We start from the raw sequence: 13961 nt of genomic DNA on the forward strand, positions 1-13961 counted from the left end.
CCGCGGGGTCCGCCCGCCCCGTGCGGGCACAGCGGGCCCCTCCAGCGCGACCCCGCACGGCGTCGTCTAGGAAAAAGCCCCTGCAGTTCCCAGGCTCCCCATCCAGGACGGCATCCTTAGAAAGAGACACGCTTCTGAACCATTTGCTGTTGCTGTGCGCGGGCAAGTCCTCGCTCCCTCTGGAGCAGAAGCCCCCCAAAACGCCCTGGCCGCAACAGCCCTGCTCGGCTCCTCTTACTTTATTCAGGCCCGCCTGAAGGCGTCCGTCCATCCCTTACCTGGTCTTCCTTCTCTTCTCCCGCCTTCGCCTTTCCTGGAGAGGATGGCGGCCTCCTCCAGGCAGTCTGACCTTCTCATGAAGCGCCCACATAGGGCAGCCTGGCTTTTGCCGTTTTTGCTTCCAGGGAAATCTCTGGCTCGATTCCCTCCAGGCCCCCACCAGTGCCCGTTTTTCTGCCCATCCAGCGTATTTGCAAAGCTCTCCTCCCCAAAGCACCACAGTTTGAACATTCCCATTTTCTTCCTGTCGGCTTTCTTCATTGCTCAGCTTTCACACCTGTACACAATTGTGTGAATGGCCTTGCCTTTAAACCCAGTGAAGCATCCTTACGTTTCATTATCTTTTCCAGTTCATTTGGGAGTGTAGAATATTAATCTCAGTCTGCTGGGATCACCTGATAGGAATCCTTCCTGGGAAATGGACTTCTTGCAAGCACTTAGTTTCTGGTTTGGTTTTTAATGAAAGTTCAGACACACCATCCTCTAAGCCGTGCACCTTATCTAGACAATTGCATGCAAAAACCTCATGAGAAACCAAACAGTACACACACACACACACACACACACACGTGTTATGTGAGGCTCTTGTAACTGGCCTGCCCATGGTTTCCCCCATCCTTTTTCTCACTCTAAAAAGCACCCCACACTAAATCTGCCATGCAGGGACTTGTTGGTGCCTGTCCCACTGAGCACCAGTGCTCCCACACCCCTGCCGTGCGGGCGGTTGTGGGTCCCTTCATCTCAGACAGGTTACACCACTGAAAAGGGTGCAGAAGGGGACAACGCAAAGGACTGGGGGCCGAAAGGAAGAGGTACTATGCCTCTGAGGTGAGGGGCGTGATCAAGCCTATAAAAGAATGAAGAAGACGAAAAGGTTATGAAGAAAATGGGTAGCTTCCCTCCCAGTGGTAGAATTCGGGGCCGTCTAATTAATTTGATTGGTCGCAGAATCAGGATAGGCGAAAGCAAGAATGTAAAAGTGTTCCAGAAAGTTGTCCACTTCTCTCTCTCAGCTTGCAGGTTCATTGCATGGGGCCTCAAATTATGGCCCGGGGGCCGGATCCAGCCCTCCACGCCTATTTGGACCTGCCACACGCGCGCCTGCACCCATGCGCACACCTGCCGCCACCCACCTCGCCCCGTGTGCAGGGAGGCAGTGGTTTGCTCATTCGGAGAAAACGCTCTCCAAGCAAGCAAACCGCTGCCTCACGCACCCGCCTCGCCTCGCCTCCCCTCACTGTGCGCCCCACCCCCTCCTCAGCGCACGCCCTCGCCCCCGCTGCCCCCTCGCCGGCCCGCACCCACCGCTGGCACCGCCTTTCCAGCCTGTGCCCGGCACCGGCACCTTTCAACTGGCCCCCTGGTGAAAAAGTTTGAGGACCCCTGGTTCATTGGATTTTTAACCTATCACCACCTATAGATTGCAGGCCTCTTCTGCTGCCTCTCTAGCCTAATAATGAAATTTGAATTGTGGTGCTGGAGGAGACCCCTGCGAGTCCCTTAGACCACAAGACAATCAAACCGGTCAGTCCTAGAGGAGATCAACCCTGACTGCTCTTTAGAAGGTCAGATACTGGGGATGAAACTCCAATACTTCGGCCACCTAACGAGAAGAAAGGACTCCCTGGAGAAGAGCCTAATGTTGGGAACAATTGAGGGCAAAAGAAGAAGGGGACGGCAGAGGATGAGGTGGCTGGATGGAGTCACTGAAGCAGTCAGCGTGAGCTTAGGTGGACTCCGGGGGATGGTGGAGGACAGGAAGGCCTGGAGGAAGGTTGTCCATGGGGTTGCAAAGAGTTGGGTGCGACTTTGCAACTGAACAACTATAGCTGATGACCTGGCAGGCAAAGACAGCTTTCTTTAAGAAGGCATTTAGACAGGAAGAATGCAATGCACTGTAGCCCTCCAAACTCAAGTATTATGGGCATCCTATGGAAAGTTGGAGGGACTCGGAGAAGCTCACTTCTGTGCTCCTCCCATGTGGCAAAACACTTAGGAAGCTACGTTTGGCCATCCAAGTGGAGGGAAAAGGCTGCAAATCCTGGCGCTGCCTGGCTCCTCCCACCCCTGTCCTTGAGACACCCCCTTGGCCCTTCCTCTGAGCTTGCTTGTGGAAACTCAGAGGTCCAGCAGGTGTTGTGGAAACTCAGAGCTCCTATGGAAAACAAAGCCTCTCTTTATAGAATTAAGAGATTTGAAAGCCCAGAACTCCTGATGAAATGTATTTATAGCGCCGTCAGAAGACACCTTAACTACCCTGAAAAGAAGTTAAGTAAAAGCCCTGTGCCAACTGTTTTAAACATAGCAGCCTGGTCCAACCAAGGCACCACACTTTAGATTTAAGGATATTTCAGGGAAAACAAAATCACTTGTTTCAAAGATAAGAAATGTTGAATGCAATGATACAATATAGATGCAGAATATAAACAAGTGAAAGAAAGCTTCCACAATAGGGGAGATCAGCCTATATAACACCCTGCACTGGTTGGGAATGGGTGGGTCTAAAATATGGGAGAAGGTTGAAGCTATCTCCTGTTATGCAGTTCAACCCTAATTGTCACCTGCTCTCCCCATGACCTTTAGGCATAGGGCAATAGCCTGCTGCCCCAACTGAGCCTCTCAGCAAAGCCAAACTTGCTTTTCATCTGTCGTCCTGAACAGCAAAATGAGAGGACTGTTCTGGGACCACTTCCCTCTGCAGTGGGTGGATGAGGCGCATGTAGAGAAGCTCTCCTTCTTTTCAGCCGGCCAACAAATATGGATGCTGAGAGTCCCAGCCTTCACCATCCCTTGCACTTTCAGAGACGCTAGTCGGCTAAGGAGGGCAGACTATGGGCTTGGGGCTCGGAAATACCCAAAAAATCCCAGGCGATATGGGAGCCTATAGGATCGTGCCCTTAAAGACACAGCCTCCCTTTACGCGGAAATCTACACAAAGGGGAGGGATGGACCTAGAACCTTTCTCCCTGACCTGCTAGATTTCTGCTGGCAGGGCGTCCTGCGAACGGGGAGCGGCCAGGAGCAGCACGGCCCTCGCGCACAGCGACACCTCCGGCGACCGACGGCGGCCCTCTATCGGCAAGAGAGCGCCTCTCCGTTTTTCTTTTCCCTTTTCTCTCATTGGTTCTCGGCCTCAGCCTTGCGACCAATCGCGGCTGCGCTCACGATGACGGCAACCAGCCGTAGAGATGCGGACTTTAGACTCACCATCTCTCTGGCAGCGCAAGGGCAGAAACGCTTCCAGTGACGGTTGCCGCGATTTTCCCACCGCCCAGTGCAAACCGCAGTGGAGGAAGGGTTTCCCAGAGAGCTTCTGGGAGGGGAGCGAGGATGCCGTGCATTCAGAGAGCGCAAAACGACCACAGAGTCTACTCACACTAACGGAAGTTCCCCCTGAGACACTCTACATTTCTATCTCTAGCTGCTGTTGCAGGCCATCCCGCCTTCGGATTGGCCCGAAGAGCGAACTCGCCCCGCCCCGGCGCGTAAAAGCCGCTTTTCTATTGGTGGGGAGGGGCACAGGAAAGCGAGGTCCCCTGCGGTGGGCTTACCGGGAAGCGGAGCGGCCCCGGGGCCGAGCGCGGCGGCGCCATGCCGGGCGGGGGGCCGCTGTGCTACGCGCTGCTGTGCGGGCAAGCGGCGCTGCTGCTGGGCAACCTGCTGCTGCTCCAAGGCGTGTCGCGGAGCCACCAGCACAACGCCACGGACAGCCCGGCGGCGCAGGGCCCGGAGCCGGCGCAGGACCCGGCCGCCGCCTCCGCAGCCTGGGACTACCAGGGCCCCTACTCGCCGCTCGTCCGCTGCGACCACCTGTGAGGAGCCCGGGGGCGGGGCCTGCGGGGGCGGGGTCCGCAAGAGGGCGGGGGCGGGGCCTGCGGGGCCCCCAAAGCACGTGTCCCGCCCGCCAGCCGCGAGTTGGGGGACACTTGCGCGGCAGCACGTGGTCTCCCAGGGCGAGAGGTTGCCAGGCAGGCATGGGAACCGATACGCCCTCCAGAGCCCGGGGCTCCCCTGCAGCTGCCCCGGGGTCAGCCCCACGAACAGGCCACTTCTGAAGCTACATGCCTTGCTCCCGGACTGGCTGCTGTGCTCCCGCTTCCATCAGCGCAGGAACTCTTATTTTCTTGTATATGATTTTATTGCATCACCACCCTGAGACATTGAGAGGGGCAGGATATAAAAGCTTTAAATAAATAAACATAATAAACTCTGGAGGTAAACCAGAGGCAACGGAGATGTAGTGCTGGAGAGAAGGAAGTAGGGCTGCAGCAGCCAGCGGTAGGGATGGGGCGAAAGGGACGAGAGGAGAATGGCCTGCTCGCATGAGCCTGTAGAAGATGGAGCTGGCTGGAGGGGCAGAAGGGGCGGCTGTGGGCAAAGGGAGGCCTTGGTGGCAGGAGGTATGTTGGAAGCAGAGAAGCCACCCCACCAGGAAGCATTCAGCTTTGCTGAGAGGTGCCTGAAGCCCAGGTGAAAGGTGTCAACTGGAGACAGCAAACAAATGGTTGGAAAGGCGCTGCTGGGGAAGGACCGTTAAGGGTTAATGAGGGAGCGGTGGGGCCGGAGTGGGGCTGGCCTCCATAGGCCTGTATTGGCTGCTGCAGTGCTCCACCTTGCGCTCGCGGAACAACTGAGTGGTGTCTTTGCAGACCTGAGGAGTTCATCGAGTGTGAGCCTCCCGTGGATCACGGTGGAAACACAAGCGCACGAGATGAAATGGGCCACGGGTGCCTCAAGGTGAGTCTGGCGCGGATCGTCTTGCCCCTTTAATATCTGATAAAGGCCTGGGAATGTGGGTGGGTGGGTGGAGAGAGCTCCGTTTTGAAACGCACGCATTCACAATACTGTTTCCTTAAATCACAGCAGCAACACCCCCCGTCTTCTGCTTTTTTTTGTCCCTGTATAGTTTGGTGGCCAAGCCTATAGTGATGTGAGCCACACTCGGGTTCTCTGCAAGGCCCTGGACGGGATTGAGTGCACAGGACGGCGGACTTTTCTGCGTGGGAATAAACCTTGCATAAAGTGAGTGCCCTTTCTTGACTGAGCCCAAAACAGGAGTGCGATGGTCGCACGCGTAACAGGTGGTGTGAGGGAGCAGCTCTCACTTCCCCCTTCCCCCTTCCGGGCCTTGCTGAATTGTGTTCCAATTGAAGGAACCATTTTCAGCAGTTAAAGGAAAACTGCCTGGGCCAGTTCTAGATAAGTGCATCCTTGTACGCTACTCATCTTTAAATATACTGCACCCTATACACTTCTGGTCATTGTTGCACAATGCCAAAGATCAGCCTTGAATTAATGCTTCCTCTTGCGATGATGCAACGGCTTGTAACTCGTGTTCAACTTGGTTTCCACCCAGGTACACTGGGCATTACTTCATAACCACTCTTCTCTACTCCTTCTTCTTGGGTTGCTTCGGAGTGGATCGTTTTTGCCTGGGCCACACGGGCACCGCAGTGGGGAAGCTGCTTACTCTTGGCGGACTTGGGATCTGGTGGTTCGTGGACTTAATTCTGCTGATCACGGGAGGACTGATGCCCAGTGACGGAAGCAACTGGTGTACCATTTACTGAACGCCTCCACCTCTGGACCTAAGCCAGAGACAATAAGGGAGTCCTGTTTTAGCTGGGACTACACTGGTGCGTTCTTTTTCTGCTGGAACTGGATCCTCCTAGATAAAATTAATGGGAAAATGCATACCCTGATTCCGCTGTACATACGCCTTTGCTTACACGGAAGCTAGCCTTTTCCTGCCTTGAAGGGACTAGGAAGACCTCAGCCTTGTGGAACAAACTGCTTCAATGAACTGACACTACTGCACATTTCTGTACCACCGGAGGTGGGTTATCCCACTCTGCTTAACCCTGGTTCTCAAGACTGCGTGCTTTAGAACATGTTTTCCAAATAAATGTGTGCAGCCAATATTTGCTGAAGGAAACTTACTAGATTAGTATGCACCTTAAGGTTAATCCTCGGAACGTTTCTGTCTCCCCCCCCCCCCCCCCCCCCCCGCAAGCCTATTTTCATTGTTTCCATGTTTTACACTGCTTAAATATGGTGGGCTGGTGAAGTCCAGACCTGGTAAGTGTAAAGTGTGGAAGATTCATCTTAAAAATGGGTCCATTTTAATCTTTCTTTAATCAGTCAAAAAGCTGTTGTTTTAAGCCATGTCTACATAGCAGGAAGACTTAAAAGCAGAGATGGTAAATGTTGCCAGAATTTGCATGGGCAAAAGGGGGGCTCTGTTTGGTCATTCCAGTATTCCAAGCAGTGTGCCTCTTTGGAAGTAACTTACTGCAGCTTTTACTGGAGTCCGGTTCGTCAGGACCGCCTGACAGCAGTTCCTGGCATTAGGCATGGTGATCTTTAAGTGCCTTTTCCCTGCGGAATCGTCTGACCAAAAGAGCATTTCTCCTCCTGCTTCTGCAATTTTGTCTCACTTGGAGGAAAGTTTTTTTTTTTTTTTTAAGCAACATCTTGACCATGTCTCACTTTCCTCATTGCAGCATCTCATGATTTGCATATACTAGAAAACTAGCATGAGGTGCGCAAAATTATTTCATTTGCCGTTTCATCAGGCTGTAATTTAGGATTCTAACCGCTTGCTTCAGAAGAGGAACATTTAATCGATTTCATCGGGTGTTACTGTCAGGCTCAGGTCTTGGTTTCCTCTCCGCACCACAACGGTGAGCGTGGCAGCGTTCTGGACAGCGTCTGTGACATCTTCTGTTGAGGTGACCCTTTTCCCATCAATCGATATAAGGACATCACCATCTTGCAGGCCAGCACTGCAACCAAAGCCGAAGATTAGGGAAAGCAGCTGAGGTGCCCCTAGTACGGCGTAATTCAGCAGCAGCTTAGAGCTCGAAGCTATTCTGGTCGCTTGGCACCACCCGTTCTAGCCCTGGATAGCTTTGCTAAAACTGAATTTGGGCCTCTGACTGGCAAGTTCCCTGCCTGTACAGTACAGTAAATCTTCATTAGCCAACAGATTTCTGCACAGGTGAGACTTCTCTGAGCGTGCAGGTGCCGGCTTTAAGCTTCGAACCTGCCCCTTTTACAAGGAAGCTGTAGGAGTGTATCATATTCTGGCAGGTGTGGTTTTAATTTTCTTGCAATTTCACATGTTTACTATGAACAGCCTGCAGCTCCATTGTGTCACAGGAAGGCAGGATATGACCATCCAACGGAAAGGTCCCTGCTGTGACGATCTCCCTGGGCCTACGGCAGCATTCACCCTCCGCAGCCAGCATCCCTCCTCTCCTCTGCCCTCACCGCAGCAACAGCACTGACAGAGATGCTGCGTGCTCACGCGGTGTTCCCACACCTCCAAAGTTTCTTAGCCCATTTCTCAGCAGTGAATCGCTCTTCATGCTGGCAGTTTAGTGGATGCTCCTCTTGCAAAGTTCAAAAGAATGGTGCACCTTTGCTTTTTCGCGGCAGGCCAAGCGGACAGGAAGCGGGAGGTGCTCTCTGCACCGTCACTGGTTTCCACAGCACGCCAGAGAAGGTGCTCAGAGACTCTGCTTACCTTTCAGCAGCTGTCCCCTGAATCACTTCATAGACGTAGACACCCACACCAGGGCTCAGCGCTGGGAAGTCCCTGTCCCGCCGTCTCAGCTCACGGATGAGGCTGTGAAAAGAAGAGCATCACACGTCCCTCAACTGGGCAGTTTAAAATCCCACGCTAAATGCAGAAATCACAAACCAGGTTATTAAAAAACAAAACACCCATGCTGCACAACTGAAGGGTGAAGGCAAGTCCAGTATCCTCAGCAGAAAATTGGGGACAGACATCTAACTACCCCCTGCTCCCCAAAAGCCCCCCAAGTTAGAATTCATCCACAGGGTCTGGCTTCCCTCCTATTAGCACAGTGAAGGTAATCAGTGCCGGTAATAATGCGATTGTCACTGTATGTATTTAATTTCCCGCTGGCTCTGCTGTTTCAATCCCCCCCCCCCCCGCACCTTTCCTGCTCCCTGAATGGCCAGTGCAGAAGCCTGAAATTCTCCGTACTGCTCCAAGCATCTGATGAAGTGAGCTATACTGCAAGGTCACTCACACTGGAATAAAAGTTTGCCTTTAAACTGCCATCTCTGCTGTTGTTTTTCTGAAATAAACTAGATGGTGGAATGACGCACAGGAAACTCCTCCCGTGAGGGAACATTCCTGGCCAGGCAGGTCCTATACAGGTATGAGCTTTGGGGGAAGGAAATGCAGGTGACAGCAAAGAGGGGAAAGCGCATCCATTGCCACTTCCCCCCTGGAGTGGCTAAATGCCCCGTCTTAAGAGAATACTCCCTCTGAATTAGGAATAAGCTTGGCACACTTGTTAACCTCCAATTATCAGGGCGAAAGATAAAGCCTGAATAAAAACTCTACAGGTTAAAAAGAGGAAAGCATGCAGAGTTACAAAGCCTGCTTGAAAGCTTAAATAATACTTTATTTATAAAACAACAAGACTGGTCAGATTTGCAACACTATCTGGGCAATATTCAGTGGGAAACCTGGTTTTCAATCGGGTCTTTAAATGCTCCTTTTTTCTTCCTGATCTGGATTGTTGATTTGAAATTCTCTGCCCCGGAAGATCATAAAAGCATGTTCTGGGTGGCTGCACATTCAAGTTAGATGCTCCTGGTAATCAAACACGCAAGGCAACAGAGGCTTTGCGGAAGCCGGTTTGGGCACTGGGGTAATTCTGGAGGTGGGTACAGTTGCGGGATGCCAGTGTAAAAACTGTGGATGCAGCATCCAAGCAAGAATATGGGAAGAGGCAAGAAATAAAAGCTTACTTGAAGGTGAGCGGAAGCATCCGGAGTCCCAGATACTTTTTCTTGGGTCTAATCTTCCCTAGAGAGAGGGAGGGTAAGAAGCACTCTCAAAAAGCTGAGCAAAAAAAGCATGGGAAAGGCTTGCTCCAGATCACACACAGTGCCGTTTCTCCCAGGGGGTTAAATCACGCCACTGAGCACTTTTTCAAGTCATGCTGAAACATACGGGGTGACACGAAAGCCATCCCAGTGGCCCACGTGATTCCCAATGGGAAGCCCACAAGATGGACATGAAAGTCACTTTCCAGGCAGCACCTTGTGTACACCCTGCAGGTTCAGGCAGCCGGACAGGTGTCTGTGGGTTTTACATCACAAATCCAAGAGGCAGCCTCCCACACTCTCTCCTCACACTCTACCTTTCAGCTGGCGAGCGTGAGAGCCTTCCAGGAACAGGCGGATCCGGTCCGAGGGGATGGCGAAGGAGATGCCGGCTGTAACTTTCAGGGTGTTCATCCCGATGACTTCACCATCCTGTTGGGCAGAGCAGAGTTGCTGGGAGCAGCCTGGGGGCTTTTCACCCCCTGAACATGCCAGCCAAAAAGGGGGAACATGAGCTCAGGAAGAACATGGGGACCTGATTAGTACAGAAGTGTAATTTCCTGTATCGGATTTTGTGACTGCACGCTTACCAGGAGGTTAATAGTAGCTATTTTCAAGTGAGATATTACATACTTTATAATTTTTCTCAAAACAAACAGTTGGTTTACATAATTTTTGTTTTAAAAAATTGATATTTATCCTTTCAACCATGTATGGAAGAGCAGTTCAACTGCCCACCTGAACATGGCTTAACTCATTCTTTTAGGAGCAGGGATCAGGAAGGGTTGCTGCAGAAGGACCGTTGTAATGTCTACGGTGCATCCATCATGTCTGCTTTCTTCCAGCAACCCAGGATGGACTTTTGCTGACCGTGACATCCAAATCCAGACTGAGCTGTTCACAGAAAAAACAACCCATGGTTTGTTGTTGGGTTAGTTGCTGGCTTACTGAGCTCCTGAACAACCCAGCAGTCTGGGTTCAGAGGTCATGTTCCACAATCTACAAGGGTGTGGATTGTGGGATAAAAGTAGAAGAGGCATAACAACCTGTTGGTTTTTTAAAGGATGGGCTTTCATTAAGGAACATGGCTTCTCAGTGAGACAGAACAGCCAATGAACGAAGGCTGCATTAGTTACAAAAAAAACATGTCTGGAAATATTAAAGTCTGCCACTGAGGTCGGAAAGAAGCAAAATGCAAAAGGTGACTTTCATATTATTAAGCGTGGTCCTTCACCGTGCAGTTCTCACTGTTTATGACTCGGTGTCTCTGGGCTCAAAAGCCTCCTAGACAGGAAGACGGGGCACTTCTTACTCTGGAGAAGGTTAGTAAAGCAACGGCAGTTCGACAGCTGCCGGAGGAATGAGGAGAAAAAGCACTGGAAGGACTTCAAAGGGGACAGCACCATGGAAGGTTAGGAAAAAAGATGCTGGAAAGAGCATCTTACCAAGTTCACCAGAGGCCCTCCGGAGTTCCCATACTGCAAAAAAAAGAATAGAATCGGAGAGGGCTCTGCCGCCTTGTTCCAAACCCATCTCCTCTGGAAATTCCCTTGAGTACTACAGGATGTCACCCTACGTGTGTTTAGCTAGAAAGAAGCCCTACAACTCCTGGCATGCCCCCTTTTCTGTCTAAACTTCCTGGTCTTTTCTTGGTTGGTTATTATTGGTTTTATGCTGATTTTGTTGTATTGCTTTGTGGCACTGATTTTATGTTACCTGCCCAGAGGCCCTACGGCTAACTGGGGGGCATATAAATCAAACCAATAGAATCAATCAATCAATCAATAACTGGGAGCCCAGGATAGGCTTCTTCACCATGAATTCAGATTATCCTTTTTAAAAGGATCCAAGCCAATGTCCATCTCTACACCCTGTAAAGGCAAATGCAATTTTGCCAGGATTTGCACAAAGAACATCCAGCTTGCAAGTCTACAGAATTTTCGGAGGTTCGGAGTGCAGAAAGAAGCCACATCTGTACGAGGCGCCAGTCTCTCTGACCGAGTCCACTTCTGCCACTGGAGCACCTGCTGTCCGGGACTCCTAGCCGCATCCCCACATGTGCTCCAATGAACTTACGGAGCTCTAGCACATGGGGAGTGTTGTGCTGACTGGGGATAATGGGTGTTGTAGTCCAACACACCCTGAAGGCACTGGGGTGAGGCACATAGCCTTAAGATACCTTGAATCTGGATTGCAAGGAAGCAAAATGCATGGGGGTGGAAAAATGGGGATCCACCCAAGCACACAAGAGGGTGATTGCATGAGTAAACGAAATTCAAAATATTTCTGTCCCACTGGTCTGCTGAAAAGAGCAGTGTAGCTTATATTCTGCCTGTAAAATAGGACGATCCCTGCCTGCGGGTTCACAATCTAAAAAGACACAGCACACAAGGCGAAAGGAATGGGGAGGGAAGAGGAAAACTACTTTTCAGCAGGGCTGGCAAAACGAGCCCACTTCCCCCCCCCCCCCCGCCCCGGCCGTACAGCCGACTAGAATGGCTGCTGCTGTTCCACCACTCCCCGCACGGCTCCATTTCAGACCCAAGAGAAGCTGCGTGCTAAGCCAGGCCTCGTGCAGTGCGAGCAGGGCGCCCTTACGTTGATGATGGCGTCAGTCTGGATGTATTCCATATCCGAGTACTTCATCCCCAGCTCCTTGCCATCTCGCTGCGTGCTGCTCACGATGCCTGTCGTCACGGTGTTCTGCAAGGAGAAGGGGCTCCCCAGAGCCACCACGAACTCCCCGGGCCGCAGGTCAGTGGATCTTCCCAGCAGCAGCACAGGGAGGACCATCTGCACACGGACGGGGAGCCATGCTGCATTACGCCCCACCGGCCCAAAGCAGCTTGCAAGGTTTTCCTCACAGCAACCCTGTGAGGTAGGCTAGGCTGAGACTGGCAGGTCACCCAGGGGGCTTCAGGGGTGAGTGGGGGCCACAACCCACATCTCCTGAGTCCCAGTCAACTCTCTGCCCACTATATTCCGTGGCTCTAAAGGCTCAGTAACTGGCAGGCAGATTTAACTTGGGCTGCTATTTATGCTCACCAATCACTGGAAAGTCAAATGAATGACCCAGAAGGGAAATGGGCCCTCAACACCCATGCCAAAAAGCTACAAGGAAAGCCCCAAGCTCTGCCCAGACCTGACCCAGTTAATAAGTCACAATGCTGAAATTAGCAGCCTCTCTCTCCTGCAGCCCTGCTTAGAAAGGAGGTCTGACACCCTCCCCGAGGAAGGAAACGAGCCGAGGAAGCCTATTTGCCTCCAGGACCTCTTGCCTTGCTGGGAAAGGGTGCTACTCACATCCGTGTCGATCTTGATCAGGGCGATGTCCAACTTGTTGTCCAGGTCCTCCACTCGGGCATCGAACTGGTGGCCGCTCTGCAGCTCCACTTTGATCCTCTGCTTGTTGGAGAGCACGTGGGCGTTGGTGATGATCAGGCCATCCTCGGACATGATGAAGCCCGACCCGCTGGACACCAGGACCTCCTGGTTTGTGTACGGAGACCTGCCCCCAGACCACCAATCAATCGATCAATGAAAGCCCACTCACTGACTTTATAATCTTCTAACCCAAAGGCAAGCCCCCCATGGCATCCGGAACACAGGAGGAACTGTGGTGGGTGTTCTGAGGAACCTCCTGCTAGGAGGGCTTGTCCATGCATAAACAGAGACCATGGTAGGGGGCTTGCCCCCCCCCCCGAGCGAGTAGGAGGAAAGCATCGTGCTGCAAGAATCCAAGAACAAGGCAGAGCTACAAAGCACAAATGCCAGCCCGGGATACCTGTTTCCATATAGCCTTAGCAGACCATTCAGGTCATCCCTCCTTCATGAACCTTCCCCAGATGAGGTCGGGGGGAAACTGGCAAAGAAAAGGACCGACTCTGCCATCACCTTCCAAGGGACCCGTGACTCCCAGCCCCCACTTGACCTTGCTTTCAGCACCACGTTAAGAATTATTTAGTGTCTGTGACCACTAGCCTTGCTGCTTGCTTTATTGTTCTATTGGTTGTTGTTTTATTGGTTATACTGTTTATTTTTCTCCTGTTGTATTTGTATTATTCTGTTTCTACTGTATGTTAATCCCATTATGTGTCACGGTTTTGGCTGTTATTGTTGTTTATTTTTATCTGTATTTTTATGATTGCCCTATGAGCCACCCAGACAGCCTCTGGCTCTGAGGTGGCATATAAATACAATAACAAATAGACAAATATTATGTATTTATTGTAAAAATAAAATAAAAATCCGAAGGGACAGGAAGCCCAGGAGGTGCCACGTTAGTGCAAATAAGAGGTAAGTAAAACTTTGCAACTTTACAGGCAGTAATGATGAGCTTGTAAGTCAGGTATTCTTAAGAAAGACGTCCACTTATTTTACCAAATGCATCTCCAACTACTTTCTGCATAATTTTTGTGTTTCTATCACTTAACGGGAAATAATCAGACAAAGGCCGAAACCGAAGTTTGCAGGGGCAACGATGGAGGCGCTAGAGAAGACCCGCACTTCGGCGGAGGCCGATGCCCAGCTGCAGAAGCGGGCAGCGTTACCTGCGGAAGAGCTCCAGGTGCACGACGGCCGGGGCGATCTTCTCCACCACGTCGGCGATGAAGTTGAACCGGCGGCGCAGGCTGGCGGGGTCCCCGGGCCCTGCGGAGAGACGCGCGCCTCAGCCCCGCGCCCGCGCCGGGGCCCCATCCCCGCTCCGCCCGCCCGCCCGCCCGCCCGCCCGCTCACGTGCCTCGCTCCCCGCAGCCGCCCTTCTGCACCGCCACGGCCGGCGGCCGGCCGCGGAGGCGCGCCCGCCGGTTGCG

The 13961-nt window shown here is 52.1% G+C and overlaps 3 protein-coding genes across 3 annotated transcripts in view; 1 reads left to right on the forward strand and 2 right to left on the reverse strand.

The window, feature by feature from the left end:
* The window catches only part of ADAM9 (ADAM metallopeptidase domain 9), a 49416-nt gene extending 49059 nt beyond the window's left edge, over window positions 1-357 (reverse strand). The window contains exon 1 of the mRNA XM_044437373.1: window positions 279-357. Coding sequence (XP_044293308.1) covers window positions 279-357 — 79 coding nt within the window. The remainder of the gene's footprint in view (window positions 1-278) is intronic.
* Window positions 358-3854: 3497 nt separating this feature from the next.
* Window positions 3855-6198, forward strand: TM2D2 (TM2 domain containing 2). The gene is made up of 4 exons (XM_044437668.1): window positions 3855-4091; window positions 4929-5016; window positions 5186-5301; window positions 5636-6198. Exons 1-4 carry the CDS (start codon window positions 3871-3873, stop codon window positions 5847-5849), a joined length of 639 nt encoding a protein of 212 aa, XP_044293603.1. The 5' UTR covers window positions 3855-3870; the 3' UTR covers window positions 5850-6198.
* A 683-nt stretch (window positions 6199-6881) lies between these two features.
* HTRA4 (HtrA serine peptidase 4) lies at window positions 6882-13961 on the reverse strand (the record flags this gene model as incomplete). The annotated part of the gene is made up of 9 exons (XM_044437374.1): window positions 6882-7064; window positions 7808-7909; window positions 9070-9127; window positions 9465-9579; window positions 10593-10625; window positions 11746-11940; window positions 12451-12655; window positions 13698-13797; window positions 13889-13961. Coding segments are annotated over 9 exons (1047 nt in total), but the record flags the coding sequence as incomplete, so codon positions are not given.

The sequence above is a fragment of the Varanus komodoensis genome, unplaced genomic scaffold, assembly GCF_004798865.1.
Source record: "Varanus komodoensis strain SLA01 unplaced genomic scaffold, ASM479886v1 scaffold30, whole genome shotgun sequence".
Lineage (NCBI taxonomy): Eukaryota > Metazoa > Chordata > Lepidosauria > Squamata > Varanidae > Varanus > Varanus komodoensis.

Bases quoted from the DNA above. Each gene is read 5' to 3' on its own strand.
- TM2D2 (XM_044437668.1), top strand. From the start codon at position 3,871: ATGCCGGGCGGGGGGCCGCTGTGCTACGCGCTGCTGTGCGGGCAAGCG. The intron at 4,092-4,928 runs GTGAGGAGCCCG...GTGTCTTTGCAG, and splicing joins CTCGTCCGCTGCGACCACCT to ACCTGAGGAGTTCATCGAGT. The intron at 5,302-5,635 runs GTGAGTGCCCTT...GTTTCCACCCAG, and splicing joins GGGAATAAACCTTGCATAAA to GTACACTGGGCATTACTTCA.